General features: G+C 33.1%; 1 protein-coding gene across 1 annotated transcript; it reads right to left on the bottom strand.

Moving 5' to 3' along the window:
* Positions 1–9,252: 9,252 nt before the first annotated feature.
* Positions 9,253–13,722, bottom strand: LOC145062136 (wax ester synthase/diacylglycerol acyltransferase 11-like). Its single transcript, XM_079009772.1, has 7 exons — positions 13,411–13,722; positions 12,711–13,268; positions 12,370–12,436; positions 12,189–12,271; positions 11,882–12,088; positions 9,692–9,829; positions 9,253–9,598 (listed from the first exon to the last, which is right to left on the bottom strand). Exons 1-7 carry the CDS (start codon positions 13,666–13,668, stop codon positions 9,437–9,439), a joined length of 1,473 nt encoding a protein of 490 aa, XP_078865898.1. The 5' UTR covers positions 13,669–13,722; the 3' UTR covers positions 9,253–9,436.
* Between the last annotated feature and the right edge of the window lie 1,674 nt (positions 13,723–15,396).

Below are 15,396 nucleotides of genomic sequence, written 5' to 3'. Positions count from 1 at the left end.
AGAAAGGATTAAATATGATTTATTAATATGAGAATAATACATTAAAGGAGAAATCATATTGTTTAATTAATATTAGTCAAGAATTAATAAGAATTAAGTTTGTGACTAAAAGAGATTAATTAAACTTAAGGGACTGGAACTGTAATTATAAGATAATTGCAATTGGGCTATGGATTGCCTTATATTATAAGGTGGATGAATTCTATGGGGAAACCCATTAGATATCGTCCAAGGCCTTTAAGGAAAGGAGTCCATGGGTTGCTTAGGGCTTAAGCATCCAAATTAGGGTTTCCTTGTTAGATAACCCTAATAGCCTCACTATATATAGAACCCTTATGCCCCAAAAACGTAGTGAACAAGATCCTTAGGGTTTCCAAAAATTTTGGGCAACCTCCTTCTCTTCTCTTCTTCATCCTCTTGCTCTTGGTGTTTTTGAACCATTAGAGGAGTGACATTTGTGACTCTAAGCTTTCTAAAGTCATTACAAGGAGGATTTGAGATTGTTATTGCTACATAACAATCAAGGTATGATCTAAACCCTAATTTTTATATGTTATATTGATTATCATATACTAGATCTAAGGTTTATAGTCTTGGATAAATTGCATGTACAATAGAGAAACCTAGATCCAAGCATTAGGGTTTGTATGAGCACATAGGATGTTCTTATGACTAAAACCCATCAGTGGTATCAGAGCTATGATTGGTTTCTATTGTATTGATGCCTTGTTAATTTGTTCATGCTTGAAAAATTCGTTTTTTGTGAGCCTGCCTGATGGACTCGACGAGTAGGCCCCTACTCGGCGAGTCCATATGGGTACTCGGCGAGTCGGAGCGTCAGACAGAGGAAATCTTGGATTTTGTTGCTGTTTTGCTTAAGGATAATTACCATATTCATTTTAAACCTATAAAATACGAATTATATTGTTTCTTAAAGGATATCCTTGCCAAAACACAAGATAATTACCAATTAATTAGATAATAACTTCCTTATATGATAAAGATTGGATTATTTGTATTAATTAGGTAACTTATTTTGCAAGTAATTGAAAATTAGGTCAAATATAGATAATGACAAAATTAATTGTTTAATTTATATTATTTGTTATTTGATCCTTGTGTTATGAAAAGTTTCAATTTTTCCCCTTTAGGTTTTATAGTTTAAATTTAAACTCAAAAGTTTAGTTTTGAAATTTAAATAGTTAAAACCCTAATGTTTTGAAAAGGTTTCAAAACTTGCCCTCAAGTTTTGGAATTTAAATTTTGATTAAAAGTTTAATTTTGATGTATATTTAAATTCTAAACCTAAATGTTTTGAAATGTTTCAAAACTTGCCATCAAGTTTTGGAATTTAAAAGTTGATTAAAAGGTTTAATTTAGGAATGTTAAATTCTAAAACCCTAATATTGTTTTGAAAAGTTCAAATCACACCCTTATGGTTTTATTAATTAATTAAGGTGTATAATTAAAAGAGGTTTAATAAATCCATAAAAGTTTTGGTTTACAATTTAATTGAATTAAAAGTATAATTGTTAAATTTGACTACCTAGTATTTTAAAAGTGTAAAATACACCCTATACTATATATAACATTAAAAGTCTAACATTATATATATTTATGAGTAAAAGTCAGTCTTACCGTTAGTAGGCCTCATTCACGAAGCTGGTCTATAAGGGGTGTTTAAGGAAATTGCCTATAAAATGGCGATTGAATGGGTATCCACTCTTACCCACCGCACTCTTGACTAGTGGAGGGTCGTTAGCCGAACGGGTAGGATAAGACAAAACCTTCCATTATAAGTATAATGAAGTACAAAAGTAACTAAATGTTTTACAAATTCCCAATCTTAGTTACTTAGGCAAAAGTGAATTGATGCAATTCCATGAAATTACACTTTGTGCCCTTGCGAAGACGTTAGTGGAGCGTGTGTGGTTAACCAGCACACTAAATGGTTCTAAGCAAAGGTAGAAAATGGTGACTCAATGTTTGTCATAGTTCGGTGGAGCGTGTGTGGTTTACCGACACATCGAATAGGTGACTGTAACATGTGGGGGCACCATGTAAGTTTGCATGGTTATTCACACCCGCTTTGTGATCCTCAGCATCCCAGTCACAAACTAGAGGGGCATATCGAGATTTAAACATGCCATTGAAAAGTTCAATGAATCTTAAAGGATCTAGGAGTTTTCATAGATTTAAAACTTAAATTTCTTTTTCGTTTTTCATGGTGGAAATTAGTGAATCGTCATTCACTTACCTTCAAATATTCTGCAACTAGATTACGACATCCCTTTTCTAGGTTGTAGCGTATTGTGTTGGGTCCTAGCCTTAGTATCTCATTTGGATGATTTACTAAGGACTCAATCAATCAACTAACTTGAATTTGTTTTCTCCCGTTTTGTAGATGTCAAAGTTCGACAACTATGGTCTTCCCAAATCCCATGGAACAAGCATTCCACATGAAGATGATATTCCATGATTCAATCGAGGAACAAGAGATCATGTTTCACTTCCTCCTCCTCCTCCAATTATTCTCCTTAACCCACAAGTTCAAAGGATTGAAAAGTTCAAGCTCACTCAAGCCCTTTTGGCAAGTAAACATAAAGAAGGAAAGTCGGTGTGTGCACACGTCCTAGGGATGAAGTCACACATTGATAGGTCAAGAATGTTGGGATCCGTTGTCTGCGAAGAGATGGCTGTTGATTGGGTTCTTCAGTCACTTCCTAACTCATATAGTGAGTTCGTAAGAGAGTACTATATGATGAACTGCGACGTGACCCTTATAGATCTCACCTATATGCTTATTGCTGCTGAATCAGCAATGGTTTGGCATAATAGAAAAGCAAAGTTGATTGGTGAATCTGCCTTCAAGACCTCTATGGATATAGACAATGGCAACGAAAGACATGCTATGATCGAAAAGTTTGATCATAAGAGAAAGGCAATGTCTGAAGTAGTTCCATGTCCTTTTCCAAAAGAGTCAATTTGCTTTTATTGCCAAGAAAAGGGGCATTGGAGACGAAGCTGCCCTATTTACCTAAAAGATCTAAGAGATGGTAGAGTCAAAACGTATGGCTCTGATTTAGGTAAAATACATTGACTAACTCTTTTAAGCTCCTATTCTAGATTCTTATTGATGTTTTGTAGGATCGAAGAAAAGAGAGGAAGCTTAAGGGAAGAAGTGAGTAGAATCTAACCGTGAAGAAATGGATTTCGATCACATTACTTGAAGATTAGATTCTCGAGCTGCTACTTAGAGTTAGAATTAGATTGCTAAGAAAGATGTATTAGCATAGTTTTTCAATGAATTGCATTGTAAGGACAAATTTTTCCGCAATAAAATAAATTTTGATTTTTATATTATTTATTTATCCTTGCAATGGCGTATATGAAAAATTGATGTTTGAATGTTTCTATTATTAGCAATAATGGATTTGATTCTTAATTATGTTGTTTGTGGAAATGTCGAGAATTTACCAAATAGGGAGAGTTTCTCATCGCCCAAGTTTCAATTGGACAGAAACTTGGAATCATGCAACTTGGTTGCACGATGAATGAGAAATTTCATATTTGGAAATTAGACTAATTCATTGAAAAAGTGTCAAGTGAAGGACTAGGAGATCGAGTGCACATAGTTGCGTGTTGATCAAGTCCACCATAAGAGTAACAAAGATATTCGTCATGATTTACTAAAGGTTTAGTAAATGTGATTATACTTATAAGATTAAGTGTAATTCTGAATTGATTGAAAAAGTTTAAATCAATAGCAGAACGAATAAGAAGAATCAAATAGGCAGAAAGATAAAAGGTTCTCCATTCTAAGAAGAAGGGAGAGTACCTTTTATGCTTTATGATAGGTCTTAATGATTAAGAACCATATCTCAATTGATCCTCTAAGTGAGTCTTAGTACAATTGTATGTCTAAGAAGAGGAATCAAGAATTGAAGAAATGGTTAAATCAAGAAGTCAATCATACTTCGTTCCAAAACAAGTCTTAGAGTTAAGATTGTGACATTGAGTGAAAAGTATTAAGAAGTTTTATAGCATTCATCAAACGTGGAAAGTTATGATGTCTTGGATAAGACAAAGACCAACTAGGACAAATTTATGAAGTGTTTTGATAAAAACTACACTAACTCTTGAATATTTGTTTGACAAGAAATGTTTATTGACAAGAGAATCTTATATGTCAAGGAGTCAGTGGGAGTCTTAATGGTCTTGAAAGGTTTCAAGAACAAATCAAAATAAACCTTATCGATCATCACTAGCACACCTATCGTGTTGACACTATTTTGTTTCTGTGCCATTCTAATTGAGTTAATTATGCATGTGAGTTCTATGAGTTCTCATTTGAACGCATAATAGGCAAGGTTTTGATCAATGAAAGGTACATTGATAGGAAAGGGTGAACTGCTTAACTACTTGGAAGACATGGTGGGCAGCCGTGCTACCATAAGGCAAGAAATCAAGATTAAGAAAGTTCGGTCCATATGAGTTTGAATTTGTCGTAAACTTTGGTTTTGACAAATTCACATGGATAGGAACACATACACCATTAAAATCAAAGTTTCATAAGATTCCATCCTTCATGAAAATGACTGTGAGGAAATGCTTTCACTAAGAAAGATTTTAAAAGGATAGTGATTGTGAAAAATTGTATTCTCGAATTCGATTATGGTTACGGTATCCCTTTCCATGATTTGAACTGTGAGGTTTGGCAATTAGTCTGAATTGTATTGACACACATATGAGCTATCTAAAGGAAAGGTGTATAAGCTTAGATAAAGGATTATCAAAGCATTAGGTATTAGAAACATGAACTTAAGAAATTCAATAGGTATTGTTTTTCTGAAAGTTAAGCTGTTTCTGAATACATGTCAAAGCTAGTGGGAGCATAGGTGTTATGTTTTATAATAATAATCATGATAGTAGGAGCATAAATGTTATGATTGTATGATTATTATGGAAAGTATTGCAAGTTAGCAATATTAATTATAGAAAACAATAGTTATACTTTGCAAAGTTGCAAGAGTTGAAAAGTTGTTTTGCTATAATTAAGGGAGAGAATATTATGCTTCATTTCAAATTTAAAAGCTTAGGTTGATTTAGTCGAGGAAACATAGTGTGTTCTCAAATTTCGATTATGATTACGGCATTCCTCTTCATAGTTCGAATTTTGAGAACGTAACACATAAAATATTATGGCAGAAGATTGATAAAGTATCAAATCTTTATGTAAGACATTATGCATCGTGTCCCATACGCTTCGGGTTTAGGATCAATTGTAAATGCTATAATATTTGACCATTCTAAAATTTTCCAAATGTCTAGCGCATTTAGAGGGAAAAGGACAAGAATCGGTTTTGACTAAGATAATTAAACAACTATCAAAGGACAATCCAAAGTTCGCCGATGATTGGTCGCTTGTGGGTAGTTGGAAGTATAGTATTGGATGGATCAATATCGACATTATTATGAATAGATAAGATTCTATTGAGAATGAGTTGTCATATGGGAAATATGGAAAGGTTTCCATATTGGGAGTTAAATATTAAGAGTCTATGTCTAGATTAGAAATTTTATGCAAAAGGATGTTCAAAGGAATGTACTTTGAGTGAGAGACATCATATCTATGGAATTGTATTGTAACAATCTCCGATAGAGGAATTTGTAATATCGTTGGCAATAGTCTTTGTGATTTTTTGTGCTATGACATTACGAAAAGGATCATTGCATAAAATGTTAGAATCCAACATATTCTATAAGTGGCAAGAATTTGATATTCTTTCACTTATGAAAAAGGATTTAGAGTTGTGAAATGAGTATGATTGGAAATGTGTTCATTTGATCTATTTCACAAAGTAAGAACCATAGGTAAACATTGTGTGCATGATAAGAGCATGGGACAAGTGTAATAATTCAAGTAAGAAGTTGATTACCCGAAACAACAAATAATGAGTAATCGATATGGTGATAAATAAAAGGTGTTTTATTTATGCACAAAGGTTTGAGGCCATATGGGATTAGTATTATTCTTGTGTTTCACTTTGCATGTTTTGACTTCCTGAATAATTTAATTGGTTTAGAGCAGTCAAATTATTCGAACGGGCCACAGTCGTTCATATGTTGGAAGTAGGTATGAATAACGACTATCGTGAATTGGTGTGTGGATTGTCTAAAGAGTATTAGACATAAGCAAATGTTTGCTACAACGTTCATGAGTGCTTATGAATATAATTTGAGCATTGGATTAAACCCACGCTCACTTGGATCACTCCATGATTTGTATCACGAGTGATTGGTGAGATGATAACATCTTATATTCTTGAAACCGAGATGTGTGAGTTGTGTCTTGCAAATCGGTTGCACATTGATAATATGTAAACGCACCAGTAACTTGGTGTTATAAAACATATTGTTGTGTGTGATTCGGTGAGTGAGTGCAAGCGAGCATTGAATCAAAGTTTATCCGTTCCTTTTATCCAAAGAAGGATAAAGCGATATCTTTGGGCCCCTCGATAATTTAGTGATGACAAACGTAAATGCTTGGCCGGGCTAGGGCTAATTTGATTTGTTCAATTAGTCAGTCGTCATAAATCGGAAGTCGAGAAATAGTACAGATAGAATGATTAGAAATCATGTCTTACGATATCTAGAATGGAGGAATATATGATCCCTTATCTAAAGGACACGCGTATCTGATAGGATCGGAGTTGACAACGGCTTTGGAAAGCTACGATTGCAGATCAGGATCTGAAGTCATACGCAGAATAGTTATTAGACTTATCCAAGTGGGAGACTGTTGGATTAGTGTCTAAGTCCATAACTATTTTGGTATATACTTGACCCGATGGTGCATGGTCCTTTTGGGTTGCCTTCACCAAAGCAACTTGATAGGATGAATTATGGAGAGAAAGGATTAAATATGATTTATTAATATAAGAATAATATATTAAAGGAGAAATCATATTGTTTAATTAATATTAGTCAAGAATTAAGTTTGTGACTAAAAGAGATTAATTAAACTTAAGGGACTGGAATTGTAATTATAAGATAATTGCAATTGGGCTATGGATTGCCTTCTATTATAAGGTGGACGAATTCTATGGGGAAACCCATTAGAAATCGTCCAAGGCCTTTAAGGAAAGGAGCCCATGGGTTGCTTAGGGCTTAAGCATCCAAATTAGGGTTTCCTTGTTAGAATACCCTAATAGCCTCACTATATATAGAACCTCTATGCCCTAAAACGTGGTGAACAAGATCCTTAGGGTTTCCACACGTTTTGGGCAGCCTCCTTCTCTTCTCTTCTTCATCCTCTTGCTCTTGGTGTTTGTAAACCATTAGAGGAGTGACATTTGTGACTCTAAGCTTTCTAAAGTCATTACAAGGAGGAGGATTTGAGATTGTTATTGCTACATAACAATCAAGGTATGATCTAAACCCTAATTTATATGTTATATTGATTATCATATACTAAATCTAGGGTTTATAGTCTTGGATAAATTGCATGTACAATAGAGAAACCTATATCCAAGCATTAGGGTTTGTATGAGCATATAGGATGTTCTTATGACTAAAACCCATCATTTTTTATGTCTTAAATTTTGCTTTTCCACAACAGGGTTTCATAGCGGAGACAAAAGGCAATGAAGCTAGCAATATAGGAGACTAGAATTCATCACATTGTAATCGACAAAAAGGTAAGATAAAGTGAGCTTATTTGTAGATCATCGGATTTAAGAAAATTTGTGGCGATCATGATGACTAATCATCAATTCTTCATACTCCGTGTACAACGAAAGCTGCTAAGGAGTTCCATTTTTAGTTTATATTGATTTTTTTCTACTTTTATATATTTAAGAACTCCTGTGATCTTCATGAATAGGCTTAATATTTTCCCTAATTTGATTTATGAAAACACTATGCTACTTTCTGTTATGAGTTATGATATCTTGATTTTATTATCATTATATACTTCATGTTCAATTTCTGAAGGCACTATGTTACTTTCCATTAATGAAATACGAGTTGTGTTTGGTACTTGATGAGTTTTCCTATTGTTCCTCTTCAATGCTTGAAATTATTTTTCACGATATCCAAGTGGGTTTCATTTAAAATGAATTTGAGTCACAAAATTTCTAGAATAAAGGGTAGATTGTTGACGAATTCCAAAATGAGGGAATGTAATGGTGGATGGAAATAGGCAAAAGTTACTTATTTTTCTTTGGATTTTTGTTTTTTCCACTGGTAGTGGCATGGTAGTTGTAAGGGTGGTGGTGATTGGTGATAATGGTTGTGGTGACTGGTGATGCTGGTGATAGTGGTGGTGTTGATGGTGATTGGTGGCGATGGGGCTGATGGTGGTAGGTGTTATGACGAAAGTAATCAAAACACGAAATACAACAAACATAAACACAAATAAATCAAATTTATATACAAGATTCATAATCAGAAAACATACTTGAATGTTGATGTTTAGAACATAATCACAAATACGAAAATATATATATATTGAGGCCTGCGAATTGTAGTGTCCTAAGAAAGAAATTGCCCTGGAATGGGTATGTCTTGAGGATACAACAATTAATTAAAGAACAAGATCATGAATATGTCGAACATAACCACGATCCTTTGTGATATGAAGAACGTATTTTTGAGAGAAAGTGCATGTTTTCATTTGTCTTCAAATTCTGTCCGATTCTATGTATTTATAGCCATCCAATGGTGGTTGTAAACCACCAACCAAAACTAATTGCTAAAAATTGTCAAACAGTTGACTCTCTAAATACCATAATTTTACTAAATAAAAATTAATTAATTAAAATTAATTTCAGATTTATAATAGTAAAAATATATTAATTATCCAAGAAAACCTCCAACGTCCAAGGCCCCATCTTTGACCATTAATATATAATCAATCTAAGCCTTCTGCTAGCTCAATTTGATTAGGCCAACACCACAACCTAAACTCAAGATGTTTAACTCATTACTTGATCCATTTGATTAAATGGGTGAGAAAAGTCTTATAAAGAGGGAGAATGTTTTCTTTTCTTCCTATGTGGGACAAGTCCCACATTGTATTATGCAGGACAAAGTTCCAACAATAGGTGGGTGGTAGTGGTGGTGGTGGAAGCACTGGTAGAAGATCATTTTTGTCTTTTTGAACGTTTAACAACCCATCTATTAGGGTTGTTAAAGGGAGGACTATCAATGTTACCAAAACCTTCCATAAGGATGTGTGGTGTACATTACTTTTCCATAAGTAGGAGCAACACTATTATTTCATATAAACCACAAGGGTAAAGGCTGTAATTTACTCAATAAACTATTGATATGTTCTAGAGATCCTTATATGTGAATAAGCAAACAAATATGCATACACATTCTAACACACACTTATACATACATACTGTTGTAATCATATATGTCTCGAAACCTAGTTCTCTACACATGGTTTAGCTAAAACTGAACACTTGATGTGGTGCAGTGATTGTTGAAGGTCGTCACATAACCTTCTGGGGTCAGGTATAGTTTTTTCATCTGCTGATAGCACAAATGTCACGTTATCAACATAACTGATCACATGAATCATCAATCCCTGTATGAAACAAAAAAAAAAATCATCAATTTCAAGCTTTCACAAATTAGATTGATTTTAATGACTATTAAGGAATTAATTAATCGTCCTCACACTGGGTATCCCGTAAAGACTAGGAGCAAGATAGGTAACTTCATGTCCGAGGACACATATTTCTTCTTTTGGTCCAGGCATATTGGAGAAACAAAATGTTGTGTTGTAGTAAACATTTCGATTCAACTTTCCTGCAATCTATATACGTAATAATTTTTAGTGGTTGTTTTGTAACTTTTAAATGGTTTAGTGCTGAATGATTCATACGTTAGGAATAAAATCATGTTGGTTGTTAAGGTTAGTTATATAAATAAAACCCAAATAATTAAAAAAACAAAAAAAAAACAACTTAATAATTATAATAAAATTATAATAAGTATAAAATAATAAAAAAAGAACTAATAAATAACTCAACTTGATAAATTAGCTATGTTATTATGGTGAAAACAAATAATAAAAATAACATAATAATTAGATAAAGGAATGCTAACCATATATTCAATAACTAGGTGTGAGACCCATGTATTACATGAGTTTAATTAAAAAAATAAATATAAAATTTTAACAATTTGAAAAGTTTGAATTTATAAGAAAAATAAGAAAAATTTGAATTATTAAAATTAATGAGACTTTAATGTATTGAATACATTACATATATAATCTTTTTCTAATAAATACTTTACATATATATTACCTTACACATTAAATGTGGAATTTTAATTTAATAAAATGAAAAATACAATAAAATTACAAGTGGAAAATAAAAAAATTAAAAATTCTAGAAAATGCCATGGGTCCAAATGAAGGAGAAGAGGACATGTGACAAAAAAACCCTTCATTTATTATAGTAGAAATAAAACAAATAAATTGTAAATAATACCAATTAATAAGCTTTTTAGATTATGTATGCTAGGGTATAATGTTAGAGTCACGATAATTATAGCAAGGGTTGCCGTTGGCTGTTTCGCATCACTGATAGACTACCATGCCATGTATCGGCCCTATAACTATAATTTTACGAGTGCCATGGCGAACCAACGTGCAACACAAACATGGGAAGTAAAAAAATAGATTTACAGTCAAGAAGAGCAAGGGCGTTCGCAAGAGGTTGATTAACTAACTGGGAAAAAGGAACAAAGGAAAGCGAAGAAAAGTGGTTGAACCTTCTTCTTTTTGTTCATTGTTTACATATCCAAATTCTTTTCTTTTTTGTTGCTGGTGTTAGAGTGCTTATTTGTTGCAGCCCCTCATATATTATATATCAAAACGTCGGTCAAAAGAAAAGACTATGAAAAAAGAAGAGAGGAAACTAAGGGAAGATAATGAAAAAGAATGGCTCAAATGAGGTGTAATGTTGAACTATTAAGATGGATTTTGTGACCATTTTGATTCGGTCACAAGTAAAATATAGATTAGTTTACCAAACAGCTTAAATGTTGAAACATTAAAAAATGAAATAATAACTTTTTAGTTCTTTTTAGATCTATTTATTTAAATCATAATTATGAATCTTTAATATTGTTATCTATTTCATAAACAGATCTATTTATTTAAATCATAGTTATGAATCTTTAATATTGTTGTCCATTTAAGTAATCTACATAAAAAATGTAGTATTAATTTGTTAGTTTCTTTTTTTTTTTTTAGTTTATTTATTTATTAAATCGGGATTTTTTAGGAAAGCTAGAACATGCATAATGTTTAAAGTCTTTGATCAATCAAAATAACAAAACAATTTATGGTTATAATATTAGGATGAGAAATTAAAAATCCTCCTCCATTTTATTTTTACTATCCTCCTACCTATATTAAATGATGACAAGTGGCTTAAAATCTTATCAATTTTATTAAACGTGTCATTAAATATGACACATATCAACATTTGATAGGATAAGAAGATAAATAAGAATAAAATATAAGATAATATTTAATTTCTCATTCCTAAACTAAATATTAAGATTCCTAAACTAAAGAACTAAATAAGAGAAATTAAATATCTTTCTATTTTTTTTCTATTTGTCTTTCTTTCCATGTAAAATGATATAAATATCTTAATTTTATCAAATTAAGACATTTATATATTATCATTTCGTATCAATAAGAAGATACCATTTGATATAGATAAAAAGATACATGGAGAAGATACATGGAGATAAGAAGATACGAGTAGGAAAATATATATTAAAGGATATTTAATTTCTCAATAAGTTATTTTTTGTTGGCAAATCAATACAAGTATAGATCAAGTACCTTCATACCAAACAACTTATTGACCAATGACTTCGCAAAGAATCTAGTGGCAAATGGTTCTAAAGAAGCTTTTCTGCGTTCCATGGTAGACTTTGCTTCCCGTACATAGTCTAACGGGTCACTTCTATGCTTGACGTTGAATGGAAGTAGTATATAACCTACCTTGTATCCCCATGTTTCGTTTTCATTTGTATTTTTCGCAGAAGCCTAGTATATATCGTACAGACATAAAACTGTTCAGCAATTAGGCAACAACTAATAAGACATTCTTTCACATACAGGAAAAGTAAGGAGGGAAAATACTCACATCAACATTCACAGAAGCTCGCAAGTTATAAGAAATCATTGCACGAAGGAGAATGTTTTCTGGAACAGGACTATTTATCTCTTCTGTAACAGGGTTCATGTTTTGTTATTGTTCATATTCTCTGTGCAGCTACATAGTTTCTTACTCGTAAGTTTTGTACTTTATATAAAAAGAAGCTCACCATATCTCCGCTTTAGGTAACGGTTGAAACCAGCTTGTATAACTCCAACTATTACATCGTTCACAGTCTATAAAACAAGTATCGGTGAACATGTAATATTGTAATACGTACACATTATAAGTTTTCGTATGTTAATATTAAAGATCGTTTGTTCATTAGACGCACTTAATATTGGTGTTCTTAGATCTCCCAAATAATTGTGCTTAACAAAAAAGAATGTAACGCTTTCATGATATACAGAAAAGAGCTAACCGAACAAACTTATCGATAATTAAGATTTGTGATGATATCATTGCCATAGGGCATCAACATGCAAAATTTAAGAATAAATATATACTTACAGCATTCACAGCGTTTTTCACCAACTTTATGTCAGCTAGGCTAACACTTCGAGTAACAATGCGCCGACGTCTATCTTCAACACCAGTTGAGGCTTTCATAGGTGTTTCTGTGTCTTTTAGAAACATGGTAGTGAACACAAACAACATAAGTGCGACAAAAGTGTTCCAAAGAACCATACAAAAGGAAATAACATTTGTAGCTGTGGTGGTATGATGATGAGCCTTCATATTCATGGGAAGTGTAGGCAATGCCTCAGGATCGGAGGCCTTTCGACTAAGAGAAAGCAACATACTCATAAATGAGAGACCATCTCCAAGTGAATGATGAGCACGAAAGATGCATGTGCCTTGTGCATCCGAGGTCCTTGTGTTGAGGATGTGTACATCCCATAATGGTTTCAAGTTGTCAATACAAGTTACAGTAAGATTTGAGATGTAATCTTCGATGAATTGGTCTGAGGAATCCATGTTTTGTTCGATATCCGGTACAATAAGATGGTCATCTATGTTAACATGTGTGTGAACCCACTTCATGCTCCCACTTTCTTTATCTTTAACCTGTATAACAACCAATGAATAGTATTTCAGACAATTGAAAGACTGAAAAAAGAACTTTCATGAATGATAGTTAAATTCTTAAACTCTAGCTTATAATGCATATGAAGGTGTCAAAACATCATTCTGTAGTTTAGTAGTATACCACCACTTGAGAGAAGCAAGGATATTTATCAATCATCTGAATCAGATAGGCTTTAGTTCGGTCGATATCGAATGAGGATTTTGAACCAATTTTAGTGAGGATGTAGACATTAAAACCTGGCTCATGAAAAAACCTAGCCCCAGCACTCAATGGCTCATGCTCATGATCGCCTTCTCCCTCTTTCAAACACACATATCTTACTGTATCTTCGATGGTTTTTGCACCCTTAAGAAGGTTTAAGCTTTGTGTTTTACCCATGATCCTTGATAATCTAATAGAACTGAGTACTTCCACAAAGGGATCGATATGTATATTGATACAGGATACAATGGCACGGCTCAATGTACCATTTTATACAGAGAGAGAGAGAGAGAGAGAGAGAGAGAGAGAGAGAGAGAGAGAGAGAGAGAGAGAGAGAGAGAGAGAGAGAGAGAGAGAGAGAGAGAGAGTAAATGGGGTTGTTTTCAAGAATGCCATGCGAATCTATGTTTCGTATTAATTGATATCAACTATACCATTAAAGTCATTAAGAGTCGTAAATGCCGTTCTAAAAAAATTAAGAGGCTTAAATAGTGAGCAAATTTAGCCAAAAAAAAAAAAAAGGTATGCGATGAACACCTATTAATCCTAGGACTGCCACATTATATATTTTCTATTAAATCCATTTTCAGAATTAAAATTATATTTATCCTTGCTAATAAGAGAATAGTTTTATTTTCTAAACAAACTTATTTTTTAATTGATTCTAATTATTATACCATTTTCCTTGCAGGTTTATCACTTAATGAAAATTAAATTAAGAACATAATTTTGTTTGAGATTGAACAAATTTTACTCCGTAACAATTCAAGTCTCAAAAAGTATACAATGATACATTTCCCTTATGGTGATTCTCTATCTTTTTCAAACTATCGTCTTTTCATTAAGTAGCTAGATTATGACATATTAGTTTTAAAGAACGAGTTTGATAAGCTTTCCATTGCCTTAACACATGAGCAACGAAGCACTTTTGATGACATGATGACTGCAATTCAGAATAATAATTGAGGTGTTTTCTTTGTCTATGGTTATGGTGGAACAGGTAAAACCTATCTTTAGAAGACATTATATGCCGCAGTTAGATGTAATGCTCAAATTGTTTTAAATATTGCTTCAAGTAGGATTGCTTCTTTATTATTAACCGGCAGCAAGACAGCACACTTCCGGTTTATAATTCTTTTGGTTCTTAATGTGGATTCTGTTTGCTCCATATCACCAGATAGTGAACTCGTCAGTTTATTATAAAAAATCTCATTGATCATTTGGGATAAAGCAACCATGATTCACAAGCATGCATTTGAAGCTTTAGATCGGACTTTCAAGAATCTATTAAAGTATCATAAACTTAGTGTAACACCCCGTTTATTAAATAAATAAATAAGTAAAATTAATAAATGAATAGTAGCCCTAAAATCTATAATATTTAGTGGGTGTTGGTTTTGGGGTTAAAATGTAATTTCAGATTTAATATGAAAACCGATTTTAGAAGTGGGGGCTGCTTGGTAATTATTAGGACCTAAATTGAAAGGACTTGGGAGTGATGGGGGCTAAATGGTAACTTATGGATATGTTTTGAAGAGTTTATGAGAAGGAGGGACTGGAAGTATAAAACACGCATTGAGTTTGTATAAACAAAGGATTAAACAGGAACCATCTGTTCCCTCTCGTTGCACCATCTAACCTTAAACCTAGATGAGTTCAGCCGCCACCACCGTTCTCGGAAGTTTTCTAAGCGCCGCTTGCGAGCAAAGTTCGACCGCTGCCGCTGCAGTGTTGATGAAGATCGCCATCGCGATGTCTTCTGCCGGAAACGTCATGGAAGCTGAAGAACCGCCGAGGACCGGGGAAAAACCCGTTGTGCCGTTGTTGTGCAAGTCGCGAGCCACCGGGAATGCACAGTAAGTCACCCTCAACCTATCCTTCCTCTTTCTCTCTCGTTCTTTGTGG

The sequence above is a fragment of the Lactuca serriola genome, chromosome 7, assembly GCF_051521515.1.
Source record: "Lactuca serriola cultivar US96UC23 chromosome 7, Lser_US96UC23_V15, whole genome shotgun sequence".
Classification (NCBI taxonomy): domain Eukaryota; kingdom Viridiplantae; phylum Streptophyta; class Magnoliopsida; order Asterales; family Asteraceae; genus Lactuca; species Lactuca serriola.
Note: the sequence above shows the minus strand (reverse complement) of the source record. Positions and strands in the feature narration are given on the sequence as shown.